This window comes from Emys orbicularis, chromosome 11 (assembly GCF_028017835.1).
Source record: "Emys orbicularis isolate rEmyOrb1 chromosome 11, rEmyOrb1.hap1, whole genome shotgun sequence".
In the NCBI taxonomy this organism is placed as follows: domain Eukaryota; kingdom Metazoa; phylum Chordata; order Testudines; family Emydidae; genus Emys; species Emys orbicularis.
The window spans coordinates 46285070-46298573 of record NC_088693.1 but is presented as its reverse complement, the minus strand read 5'-3'; the positions used below and the strand labels follow the sequence as shown (position 1 = coordinate 46298573).

At 38.7% G+C, this 13504-nt stretch overlaps 1 protein-coding gene across 1 annotated transcript in view; it reads left to right on the top strand.

The window, feature by feature from the left end:
- CERKL (ceramide kinase like) overlaps positions 1-13504 on the top strand; it is a 96691-nt gene that overhangs the window by 41021 nt on the left and 42166 nt on the right. The window contains exon 2 of the mRNA XM_065413664.1: positions 4887-5126. Coding sequence (XP_065269736.1) covers positions 4887-5126 — 240 coding nt within the window. The remainder of the gene's footprint in view (positions 1-4886; positions 5127-13504) is intronic.

Here is a 13504-nt window from a genome sequence, read left to right as displayed (position 1 = left end):
TCAGCTCCCCAGCTTTATCAGCCATGGACAACACAAGCATTCCTCTCTCTCAGCCTACTCCAGCTCTGGTCCTTCTGCAGGTTAGCAGTAGGCACGCTCCAACCCCCGAATATTCGAAGTGTCCAGCGCTGGTCCACTGGACACTCAGATAATTCACAAACACCCTGTTCCCAAAGGAACAGTGCACACCAGCTTATCAGTTACACCTCGGATCATCACTCAGTTTATCATACAACACTTAGATATGTTTGTGGCACTCTACCCCTAAGCAACCCTGGGAACCCATATTCACCACTGTCATATAATTATGATATGTTTCATACAAAGCATGCTATGTAAGATATATATATATATATATATATATATAAAAAGCCATGATCTGCTGAAACCCATTATTCTGTCCAAATGTGTATATCGTTAGTGTGTATCAAGTTGAGATTTTTGCTGCATGGTTGTTACTGAAATATGTTTTAAGTTTGCTAGTGGCATACAAAGAAAGCAAAACACTCACATGAGTGTATGACAGAATGTACTTAACAGCCATTAACAAGCAGGGGAGTTGTAATGAAGGGATTTACAATTCCAGGACAGTTGTGCAAGCACCACACAATGGGGACTGCTTGATCCTGTGACTCCATTGCACAAGACCAGGGGACTGCTCAACTGAGGGACTCAGGGAAGCCCGTCAGGGCATGTCGAGACAAGTGTCTTCTAGGCACAGAGACTAAGGATGTAAAAGAGAGAACAGTGGCTGCATGTTTTGGCCTCACTCCTCTCAGAACTCAACACCTGGAAACACATCTGGAAGGGGGAAGGTGGTCCCAGGCTGGAGGAGAATTCCAGCCTTTGTATTGAAGATCTGTTAGCTGCCTGTGCTATCTATCCGGGTGAGACACTGCTTGATTCAAATCCTGTTTAGTTTATAGAACTTAGATTGTTCACTTATTTTTTTTCTTTTAGTAACCATCTCTATCCTTTATGCCTACCACTTATAATCACTTAAAGTCTATCTTTTTGTAGTTAATAAACTTGTTTTATGTTTTACCTAAAACAGCGTGTTTTGGTTGGAGTGCTTGGGAAATCTGCTCAGGAACAAAAACTGGTGCATGTCTTCTCCACGTTGAGGGAAGGGCAGACTGGACTGGGTTATGAACATATACTGCTCAAGCGTCTGACCAGGACAGAATGGTATAGCACTGGAGTGCAAAGCTGGGGAGCTGGGGGGAATTGGCTGGAGCCTTGCTATTGTTAGTGCATGTGTGGCTGGGAGAAGCATTCATGTAACTCAGCTGGGTGTGTCCCTGCCTGTGGATGTCTGTATGAGTGTAGTACCTACCAGAGGTTTGCAACTTGTCACAACAGCATAGTGTAAGAGGGAGCCGAGGTTGATAAGCCAGAGGACTCAGTGGTACCCCAGTTCCAGGTTGCACCCTGGGAAGACCCATCACAATGTTTATAATGAAAAAAAGCAAACGTTTATTTAACAAAGAGGAAAGATTCAAATGATAACGAGTAGAAGTATTGGAAACAAATGGTTACATATAAAATAAAAACATACGCATTCTACAACCTAGACTTTCTTAACTAGTTTACTGTCAAGTCTTATAGGGCAAAGTTCACCCAAAATCCTTCCAACATATTACAGCCAGGCTTGGCTGTGATCTTCCATTCATAAAAAGCATCCTTATCACCTTCTGATGACCTGCCTTAACTTGCATACCTCCTCTAGACAAATTCCAGACTGGAAATAAGGTGTAAATTTTTAAGAGTGAGAGTAATTAACGAATAGAACAATTTACCAAGGGTCATGCTGGATTTTCTGTCACTGACAATTTTAAAATTTATGTGAGATGTTTTTTCTAAAAGATGCACTCTAGGATAGTGGACAAACAACTGAACGTGAGCTCTCAGTGCGATGTTGTAGCAAAAGAGCTAATGTGATCCTTGGATATATAAACAGGTTAGTAGAAGTAGGGAGGTGACTTATCTCTGTATACAGTCTTGGTGAGATCAGTGTTGGAATATTACATACCGTTCTGGTGTTCACATTTTAAAAAGGATGTTGATAAATTGGAGAGGTACAGAAAAGAGCTACAAAAATTATTCGAAGGCTGAAGAAAATGCCTTGCAGTGAGACTTGAAGAGTTTTATCTGTTTAGCTTATTGAAAAGAAGATTGAGACGTGATTACAGTGTAAAAGTTCCTTTATGGGGTGAAAATGCTGGGTTCTAAAGGGCTTTGTAATGCAATGGAGAAAGGCATAACCACAATCAGTGGCTCGAAGCTGAAGCCAGACAAACTTAAATTAGAAATTAGGCACAAATATTTAACAGTGAGGTTAATTAACTACTGGATCAAACGGCCAAGGGAAGGAGTGGATTCTCCATCTATTGATGTCTTCAAATGAAGACTGGAAAATATGCTTTAGCCAAACAAGTTATGCATCAGTCAGACATAAGTTATTGGACTCAATAGGATAACTATGTGAAAATTAATGGCCTGTGATATGCAGGCAGTCAGATTAGATGATATAATGGTCCCTTCTGGCATTAACTGAGGACTAACTCTAAGGGCTTGGCTACACTTGCAAGTTAGAGCGCATTAAATCAGCCCCGGACACCCTAACTCCTGAGGTGTCCACACTGCCAAGGCACTTAGAGCGCCTGAACTCCGTGGCTGGAGTGCCCCTGGTAATGTGTTGCTAATGTTCACCATTCTATTAGGTGATCCAGAGCCAAGTAGAGTCAGAGAATCTGAGACAAATGTTTCCTCATAACATAAATTCTTCCCAAATTGTTTTTAGATTATCTGCTAAAAATAAGGTTTGCAATCCAGTGGATTGATGAACTTTCTGGTGCCATTCCTGGTCCATTAAACTGTGAGAACAATTGAGACAAGTTACTTTCTTTTTCAAAGTGGGGTATCTCTTCTGAAGTCCTTGCTCAAACCTTAAAGGTTATATTAAAAAAAAAAGGTTTCTTCTTCTGCAATCCTAGGAAAGCAAGATTTGCAACCTCCTCCAGAAAAAAAAAAATCCTTTTGCAATTTCTCCCCCTTCGCTTCAAGATTGCTAGTGGCAATTCAACAAAATCTTTTATGGGGTTTTCTAAAGAGGAAGGCACAAAGTCTTTCTTTGAGATTTAAAAAGCTTTCTGAAGTAAGGGCTTTCCCTTCCCCCCCAGGAAGGGGGGACCATTGGAGTTGTGACTAAACAGAGGATACAGAAACACTTCCCCCAGGGTCTAGGACAGAGGTGGGCAAACTACGACTCACGGGCCACATCCAGCCCGCGGGACTCTCCTGCCCGGCACCTGAGCTCCTGGCCTGGGAGTCTAGCCCCCGGCCCCACAGCCTCAGCTCACTGCGCTGCTGGCACAATGCTCTGGGCGGTGGGGCTGCGAGCTCTTGCCTGGCAGTGCAGCTGCAGAGCCGCGGCCTGACCCGGTGCTCTGTGCTGCGTGGTGGTGTGGCTGGCTCCAGCCGGGCGGCATGGATGCCTATCCTGGTGCTCTGGGCAGTGCGGCTGTAGCGCCGCCAGACACCAGTGCTCCAGGCAGCACGGTAAGGGAGCAGGGGGGGTTGGATAGAGGGCAGGGGAGTTCCGGGTGGTGGTCAGGGGGTGAGGGTGTGGATAGGGGTCGGGGTGGTCAGAGGACAGGGAACAGGGGGGTTGAATGGGGGCAGGGGTCCTGGGGGGGGAGTCAGGAAGGAGAGGAGGGGCTGGATGGGGCAGCAGGGGGCAGTCGGGGGCAGGAGGTCCGGGGGAGGTCAGGGGACAGGGAACAGGGGGGGTTGGATGGGGCAGGAGTCCGGGGGGGCGGTGAGGGGGCAAGAAGCAGTGGGGGGGGGCGGATAGCGGGCGGGGGCTGGGCCACACCTGGCTGTTTGGGGAGGCACAGCCTCCCCTAACCAGCCCTCCATACAATATTGGAAACCCGATGTGGCCTGCAGGCCAAAAAGTTTGCTCACTCCTGGTCTAGGATAATCTCTCGCATGTCATCCCTACCCAAACTCAGTTTGGCTTTGAGGAATCTACTCTCTCTACTTTCTGATATGAGAGTAGGAGGGGATAGGCCTGCATAAGCTTTAAATGGGTCAATGGTACTTCTCAAAGAGGTATTTCAAGGTGGCATCCTCAAGGTCAGCTTTCATAAGCATGCATCCCAGAGACTGTCTGGCATCCAAAGATACATTAGAAACATTTCTGTAGCCTTGATATAGTGCTCCCAATCCATTGCCAGTCTCCAGGGACTGAGGGTTTGAGTTGCTACTAGAATCTCAGGCTGTTTTGTTCCAAGTCAAACTTAACTGAAAATTTAAATAGAAGTTAATAATACCAGTGACCCAGTTCTGGTTTGGTTTATTTTGTATGTTTCTGTGTGTGGGGGTGGGGGATGTTTGCTTTCTCTGATCTATATTTTCTAGTATTCTCACCTAGTACCTTTCTCATTTCTGAAGAGCATGCAGTTATACCAAATGAGAAAATAAAGCTGGCATACTGATAGCTGCTAAGACGACCATGCAGTGATTTAATGGACACAGAGAGCTTGTTTTAGGAGACTGAATTTAGGGATGGAGAGATTTACAGAATGGAGGAATTTACAATTTTTATATAATACAACTTTCTCTAATTTCTAAATGTAAAGAAGGAGGTTCAAGACCTATAAAACAATGCTAATTTCTTACAGCAGGATATTAAACTTGAATACTAGAATACAAAGAACACAACCAGTGATTTATGCAACTGATGCACAATAAGTCAAAATTTGAAGATGTAGACCAAACAATTAAAATATAAAACATTGCATATATAATATATAAGGTTTCTATCAGTGCGAGATGTGGGTTAATACACACTGTTAATATAGCTTTCGTTCTTTTAACAGGTGATTCCAATATGAACTTACCATGTAAAGAGGAGTTTGTTGAAATGAAAGATATATTTTCCGTAAAATTGAAACGTCGTCGTTTTGTAGGACAGAAGAAAGGTGGTGTATTGTTAGGTATCACAATTTTTGTATGCCTGAAAAAAGAAAATAAACTAAAGGACACTGCCATCAATTTTAATAATTTAAGTGAAGACCACTGTCATTCCTGGTTTAGATGTTTGAAGGAAATTTTGAATGGTAAGCACTTTTTTCAAAGATAACTCATTTCTAACTTCATAATAGTTTTATTATCGGACTAGTTCTGTAATATGTAATGTATTCTATATGTAATGTTGAATGTGGGTTACTGTAGTCTTAGAACAGCTTATTGTTTGGAAAGTAAAAGGTAAATATTTCAGTATAAAGGACACAAAGATTACAGTTGTTGAAACCTTTTGCTCATTAAGGAAATTTATAAACTTGCTTATTGCAATTTAAAACTTAAAATTTAAAAAGAGGAAGAATAATAGTAAAATATCTACATTTAGAAAGTAAACCGATTAACTGTGGAAATGTGCTGTACTGTTCATAATATTTCTACAGTCATTTATGGTAAAGTATGAGAGCAATTTGTTGAATTAAGAAAGAATAGGGCTGTCAAGTGATTAAAAAGAATTAATTGCAATTAATCACATGATTAATCATGCTGTTTAACAATAATAAAATACCATTTATTTAATATTTTTGGATGTTTTCTACATTTTCAAATAAATTTATTTCAATTACAACACAGAATACAAAGTGTACAGTGCTCACTTTATATTTATTTTTGATTACAAATATTTGCTCTGTAAAAACAGAAGAAATAGTATTTTTCAATTCACCTAATACAAGTACTGTAGTGCTATCTCTTTATCATGAAAGTTGAACTTACAAATTTAGAATTATATACAAAAAATGACTGCATTCAAAAATAAAATAAAATAATATAAAACTTTAGAGCCTACAAGTCCAGTCAGTCCTACTTCTTGTTCAGCCAATCGCTCAGGCAATAATTTTGTTTACATTTGCGGGAGACCATGCTGCCCGCTTCTTGTTTACAATGTCACCTGAAAGTGAGAACAGGTTTTGCATGGCACTGTTGTAGCCAGCGTTGCAAGATATTTATGTGCCAGATGCACTAAAGATTCATATGTCCCTTCATGCTTCAACATGCTGATGCGTCAACATGCGTCCATGCTGCTGATGGTTTCTGCTTGATAACGATCCAAAGCAGTGCAGACCGACACATGTTTGTTTTAATTATCTGAGTCAGATGCCACCAGCAAAAGGTTGATTTTCTCTTTTGATGGTTCAGGTTCTGTAGTTTCCACATTGGAGTTTTGCTTTTTAAGACTTCTGAAAGAATGCTCCACACCTCGTCCCTCTCAGATTTTGGAAGGCATTTCAGATTCTTAAACCGTGGGTTAAGTACTGTAGCTATTTTTAGAAATCTCATGTTGGTACTGTCTTTGTTTTTTGTCATATCTGCAAGTGTTGTGAAAGTGTTCTTAAAACAAACAATATGTGCTGGGTCAATCATCTGGGACTGTTATAACATGAAATATATGGTCGAATGTGAGTAAAACAGAGCAGGAGACATACAATTCTCCCACAAGGTGTTCAGTCACAAATTTAATTAACACATTATTTTTTTAATGTGTGTCATCATCATGGAAGTATGTCCTCTGGAATGGTGGCTGAAGCATGAAGTGGCATACAAATGTTTAGCATATCTGGCAAGTAAATATCTTGCAATCCCGGCTACTAAAGTGCCATGCGAACACCTTATTTACAATGTCACCTGAAAGTGAAAACAGAAGTGTGCAGCATTATCTCCCGTAAGGGTAAAATAACTTGTTTGTCTGAGCAATTGGCTGAACAAGAAGTAGGACTCAGAGGACTTGTAGGCGCTAAAGTTTTACATTGTTTTGTTTTTGAGTGCAGTTATGTAACAAAAAACTACATTTGTAAGTTGCACTTTCACGATAAAGAGATTGCATTACAGTACTTGTATGAGGTGAATTGAAAAATACCATTTCTTTTGTTTATCATTTTACAGTGCAAATATTTGTAATAAAAATAATATAAAGTGAACACTGTACACTTTGTATTCTGTGTTGTAACTGAAATCAGTATATTTGAAAATGTAGAAAAACACCCAAAATATTTAATACATTTCAGTTGGTGTTCTATTATTGTTTCACAGTGCGATTAAAACGGTGATTAATCGCGATTAATTTTTTTGAACTAATATGTGAGTGAACTGCAATTAATTGACAGCCCCTAATAAAGAATGTTTTCTACTGAGGTCTTCACATTTTTGTTTGATCAGCAGGAGTATTTCCAGTGGAGTGGAGGGGACAGAAGCAAGATGATAGGGGACTCAGGAGAGAGCTAGATGAGATGAATCCTGGGTAAAATTTTAAAAAATGCCTAGCTCCTACATTACTCTTGAAAATAGGACTTAAATTCCCATTGACTTTCAATGAGACTTAGGGTATGTCTATATGGCAACTGAAAGCGAGCCTCTCATTCTGTTCCTGGCACGTGGCAAACTGAAGCAAAAGAGTCATCAGACTTATAAGTTGTCTCAAGCTAACTTGTCTCAGGGCTATAAGCCTGAGAATGCCCCTTCTGGCTTCAGGCTGGAGCTCGGGCTCTGAAACTTGGCAATGGAGTAGGGGGTGACCTTAGACTCTAGGTCAATGAGAGTTTACTTTCCACAAGAGAGATTCCAAAATCTCCCCAGGTCTCCCCAACCAACTTAAAGATTACTCAAGAATATCACTGAAAAGGTTTCTCAGTCTTAGATCACGTGACCTCATTCACTTACGTCACATAGCATGCCAAAGTTAATCTGTGTTCCATGCAAGGGTGGTTGAAATCATTGTATCTACCCATCAGACACCATATGTACATATGATGGTTGCAGGCCCATAAGAAGTACTCTTAGTTAAAATGGTGGGAAGATCCTCTTCAGATGTGCAATGGAACCCCGCTACCCGCCTTTTTTTTCTTTTTGCACCTTTACCTACCAAGATTGTGGTGACAGATGCTTCCATTCAAGGATGGGGGATTTATCTAAATCACTTTCAGATTTGGGGCCTGTGATCCTCTCAAGAAGCTCGCCTCCATATATATGTCCTAGTGCCACTGATCTGACATGAAAGCATTCTTGCCTCTTTCAGGATCCAAAATGCAACTGTTGATAGACAGTACCACAACTATCCATTATGTCAACAGGCATGGGGGTGCAAGATCATCTCCACTCTGTCAGGAAGCCACATGGCTAAGGGATTGGTGCATTCTGAATGAAATCACACTGATGTGCTGCACTTCCCTTTAAAACACCTTGGCATATCAACTTGGCAGGCTGTTCTCCAACAGCCATGAGAACATATTTTGGTAGTGGAAATTCTCAGAAAGTAGACCTGGTTTAGTGTATGCCACTGTTTCAGATAATTTAAACATGTTTCTTCATACCAGGAAGGGCAAAGATTTTATTCTTCTCATCACCACTGTTTTTTTTCTTTGCATGCTGCCTTTAAACTTTGGGCCAAAATCTCTGCAGGTGTAAATGGGAAAACTACATTAAAGTCAGTGGGTCTGTGCCAGTTTTCATGAACAGAGAATTTGATCCAATTTTTTTTTTTTTTACAAGTTCTATAAAAATAATGATAAATTGGGGGAAAGGCAATATTTCTCAGTATTTTGGGGAGAGGGTAAAAAAAAGACTACTATTCTCTGCCATGTAGACAATCCTTATTAACTCCCATTCAGTAGAGTAACAATAATAATAATAATAATAAACTTTGCTGATGTTGTTATGATTGCAGTATTTAACTTTATGGGAAGTTGACTGCAATTTAATATGAACCTTTTTGTAGGTGTTCAAAGCAAGTCATTATTTTTTTGTGATGGCTACATGTTGGAAAAAAAACAGATATAACAAGCAAAACGGTATTAAATATAAATACCACCATTTAACCATCATCTAAAATGCAAAATGAAAAATCCCCTATGCAATTTTTATTATGGTCTTTCTTCTTCTTGCTATTTATTTTTTTTATTCTTAAGCTGCATGTTTTCTCACCATACTTCTGCTCTTGTGTAATGGTGTAGAATTTATCCTAATGTTTAGTAGGTGGTATGTGTGTTTGGAAAAGAATAGTTAAATATTTTCTGAATTGAAATCAAAATATATATATTTTAATAAGTAAACTAATGTTTTCTCAGTGAGAGAGAAGCACTAGAAAATAAATAGGTTTAATTCAATAATGAAAAGGGCATTATAGTGGCTTTCACTGATGAGATGCAGTGTGTAATTTAAAGAATTGACCATTCCATGCACTTCTGCTAAGTTAACAAGAACAAATTATTATATAGAGAGACGTAATCCTTTAAGTTTCTTTCTATGGTAGATAAATATATCAAATGTAGGAAAATTATATTACTAGTGAAAACAAGAAAAGCTCCACTTTGTGATAGTTTTTCTCCATCTCTTTTTCAAAAAATGCAGAATATAATGAGTTTGTGACAAAGAAGAGTATATCTGACTGATCTCCAAAATTATATCTCTGTGATCACAGACTATTAATAGTAAATGAGTTTTACTTTGAAAGAAAAACAATTTTCATTGTTATAGACTATCAAACTGCTGCTGAACTGTAGTCTCAGAAGCTGGAATACTGAATCCAAAGCTTTCCATATTTTAATGTGACCATTCTTTTCATAAATTGTAGTTTATGGCCTTCTCCTGTTTCTATTATGTTAAAGACAGGAGATAGATCTCCGTCACTGTCAAATATAGAGCTGTCGAGGAAGTTTTTGACAAAACAGTTTTTCACCAGAAAATGCCAGTTTGTCAAAACCAAACTTTTTGCAGGAGCATATCGATTTTGATTAAACTTTAATCTGAAAGGTGTGTTGGGTAGAGAGGGAGAAGGAGAGAGAGACCTGTCCCCCCAGAATAGCCAATAGCAAAGTGATCTAGTGGTTAGGGCACTCACCTGACACATGGGGGAGGTCCCCTGCCTAAACTACCAGGCTAAAAAGTCCCTGCCTAAACTACCAGGCTAAAAAGTCTATCTCCCTTTCTGGTCAAATGAATATTTAATTTATACACAGCAAGACAGCTGCAACAGGAGAGATGGAGAGAGACCCACCCCAGAAAAGCCAATAGCCTGGTGGTTACAACATTCACCGGGGATGTGGGAGGTCCAGCTTCCAGTCCTTGCTCTGAATCAAGAAGAGCAGAAATTAGAATTTGGGGACTGCCACATCCCAGATGAATGCCCTAACCACTAGGCTATTGGCTACTTTGGGTGGTTTCTCTTTGGAAATATTGAAACATCTCAATTTGTTCCTGATGCAGAACTGGGAAAAAATTCTAAAATCTCAGTCTTTGCAGGACAGGAAAGCTGTTTCCCACCCAGCTGTGATCAAAAGCGGATACCAGTGAAAGCAAAATAATGTATATATTACTATTTCTGCTTGCATTCTCCTCTAAATTTTCTGAATAGGAATATTTGAGGTGTTTCTCATCTTCCCTCTTCCTTAAAGGTCCGGCGGGGGCTTTACCCGTAAACATCTAAATATGCAAAAGTGAAAAGATTCCTGCAGATCTCAGAATAATCGTAAGCGCATGCTACTTTCATAGAAGCCGCAAGTGCCTGTGCTTTCCTCTGTGAGTTCCCTGCATTCATCAGGAGCTGTGATGCCATATGTTCCCCAATGGCAGCTGCACTATCGCCTACTCAGGTTGCTTTGGGTTCAGCCAGAAGTAACCCCTTTGTGGCTTTTCAGTTGGAACCCCCCTGGACCTTAGAAAAGTATTATGTGCAATGTGGCTATTTCTAGCTCTTTTGTCAGTCCCATTCCCTCCGCAGACCTGCAACTGTGTAATGTTTAGGTGTCAGGGGAGAATACACATTATCTCTCCAACCCTCTGTGGGTATGGGGAATCTGCAGCCTCAGAATATCAAAGAAAGTCTGTGTAGTTTATATGTCATTTTAAAAACAAATAAAACAAAACAAAAATACCCACAACACAAATTTTCTTGTTTCAGTTCTGCAATACAAATTCACTTTTGAAAACAAATCAAAGAAATAAGACAACCTCTCCCCATAATTATATCTAGAAAATCAACAGAGACAATTTTTTTTTATTGTTTAGGGGTAAAATTTTCAGAATTTCCTAAGTCCCATTCACTTTCAATAAAGTTCAGGCTCTTTTGGAAAACTTTACCCTGATCAGCCATGAATGTTCATGGCTTTGTCCCACAGCTTGTTTTCAAAGCAACATTATGAATGACATCTTTACAAAAGCAACTCATTGGAAATCTCTCAAAAGTTTTGTTTTCATTTTTTACAGTGACAGAAAAATCTGCAAAGTAAAGTTTTGTGCTTTTTAAAAAAAATTATTCCCGATTATATGTGCATCTCTCATTGCGTTGCATCTAGAACTTAGATGAGGTTTCAAGTGAATTGCATTATTTACCTGGGTGATGTTTTATTACACCTAGGCTGGAGCAAATGAAAAGCAGGTGGGTTACCAGAGTAACTGCATGTGAGCAGCTAACAGTAAACATGTATTTTTATTGGGCACAGTGGCTAAATATTAATGAAGGATGCGTTCCTAATAATCTAACATAAGTGTAATTACTGTTTTCTGTACCCTATATGGAAAAAGTCAAGATTTTGTTGTTTTTGTTTATACAAACTACAAAAAGTTTAGTATGGGTGAATTGACAAGAATTATATTTTGAAGACAGTTCTGATGAAGACCTCTTGAAAACCTTTGCTGAAGTGCAAAATAAACATTATTTTCATTTTGCTTTTTTGTGGGTTGTTTTCTACATTAATGTTCCTGGTATGTGGTATTCTCCCCCTCACCAGCCCCCTTCATCCTCTTTCTGAGTAGTATTCTCTATAGCAGTGTTTCTCAACAATCGGTCCATGGTCCGGCGCCGATCCTCAAGCTCTCCCTGACACAGTTTAGGAAGGCAGCAAGCCAGTCCCTGGTATCAAAAAGATTGAGAAACACTGCTCTATAGCTTCCAATTTGTGTGTAATCACATATGTTCCAAGAGTATCTAGTCTGTAGAGAGTGCAGCTTTCTGAGAACTTCAGTTCCAACTCTATCTTGTCCATGTTACAATGCTCAGCCTCATCATAGTTGAACACCTATGTGTAGTTATTTAGACCTCTGTTTTGTAATGTATTTTCATGTATTCTGTACTGCCTCAAATGAAGAATAAGTACATACCTTATTTTATGTTTTCTGAATTAGACTCAACATTTTCAGAAGGATGACTTTTTTGCTTTTATTCATATGGGTACATACAAAGAAATAAGGCTTTCTTTCAATAATGTGTTTATTTAAGAGAATATGGTCTTTAGCACAAATTAGTGTATGTTCTGTTAAATGTTAGTAGGAAACAACTAAAAGATCCAGAAAAGAGATGTAACAATACTCAGCAATATTTTTATCTGCAATAATATAGATTTCATATAACTCTAAATAGACATTTTTAGACATTCAATAAAAGTATATTAGAAAGCCTTTAACTTTTTGGCCCTGAGAGTTTAAATGTATTTTATTTATTTTCTTCAATGGGTAGTAATCTAAAATTTAGCTTGAAACTAAATGATATAGTAACAGTTAATATAAGAATGTATTATATTTTATGTATTGCTTTGCAGCATACTTCGCACACTAAGATTTAATGTGAATGTCTGCAGCTTCATGCATGAAGTTTTAATTATACTATTAATGTTAAACATTAACTTTGGTTAGTGTAACATTAACAGTGGTGCGTATCCATAGTTACAGTAACAAATCTTTGTTTCACATTATTAGTTTTTCTGATGCGTAACATACTTGACGTTGCTTATTGTGTAAAATAGTTATAAATGTACATGGCAGTGACATGATTCCAAGCTCTTAACTTTTGTAACATAAACCTACTGCCATAAAGCTAAGTACTGAAAACAGCACAGATGTGTGTCTGAGAGCAGCGTCTCTGCTGCCCTATGAGCCTTTGTTTTCCAAACACCCTGATTAACCCCCACCCTTCATGGTTCATTGATTCACTGATAGATCAAGTTTAAACTAGTGCATATTAGCACATGTGTTAGTACCAGAGGAACAGTTGGCCATTCTGTTTTAGATTGCTGGTCCACTTCAGATGGAGGAGCTATGGTAAACAATATAACAGAATATCAGTTTGTGAGGATACCAGAGGGCTGAAGGACTGAAGTCAGCTGCAAATTAGTAGTAAATCTTATTTATTGTATATGTTGGCAATAAGAGTTACCAATCATTATTTATTAAATTCAAGAGATTTTCTGAAGATTTCAATTCATAATTTGTTTTTGTACAAAGTTTTTCATTAAAGGTGAAATTATTTAATTCACCTTTAATTCAGAAGTCCAGGCTCGTTTCCTGCATTTTAACAGTTGCTATGCGATGGTAAACTTTTTTTTTCACTGTTCCCCTGAACTAGTGTTTATTGTCATGACCATCTTCCAGTCATGTTTATTGGCAACCATTTAGTACACACAAAAATCATATAATCAGTATAGGCTATTTC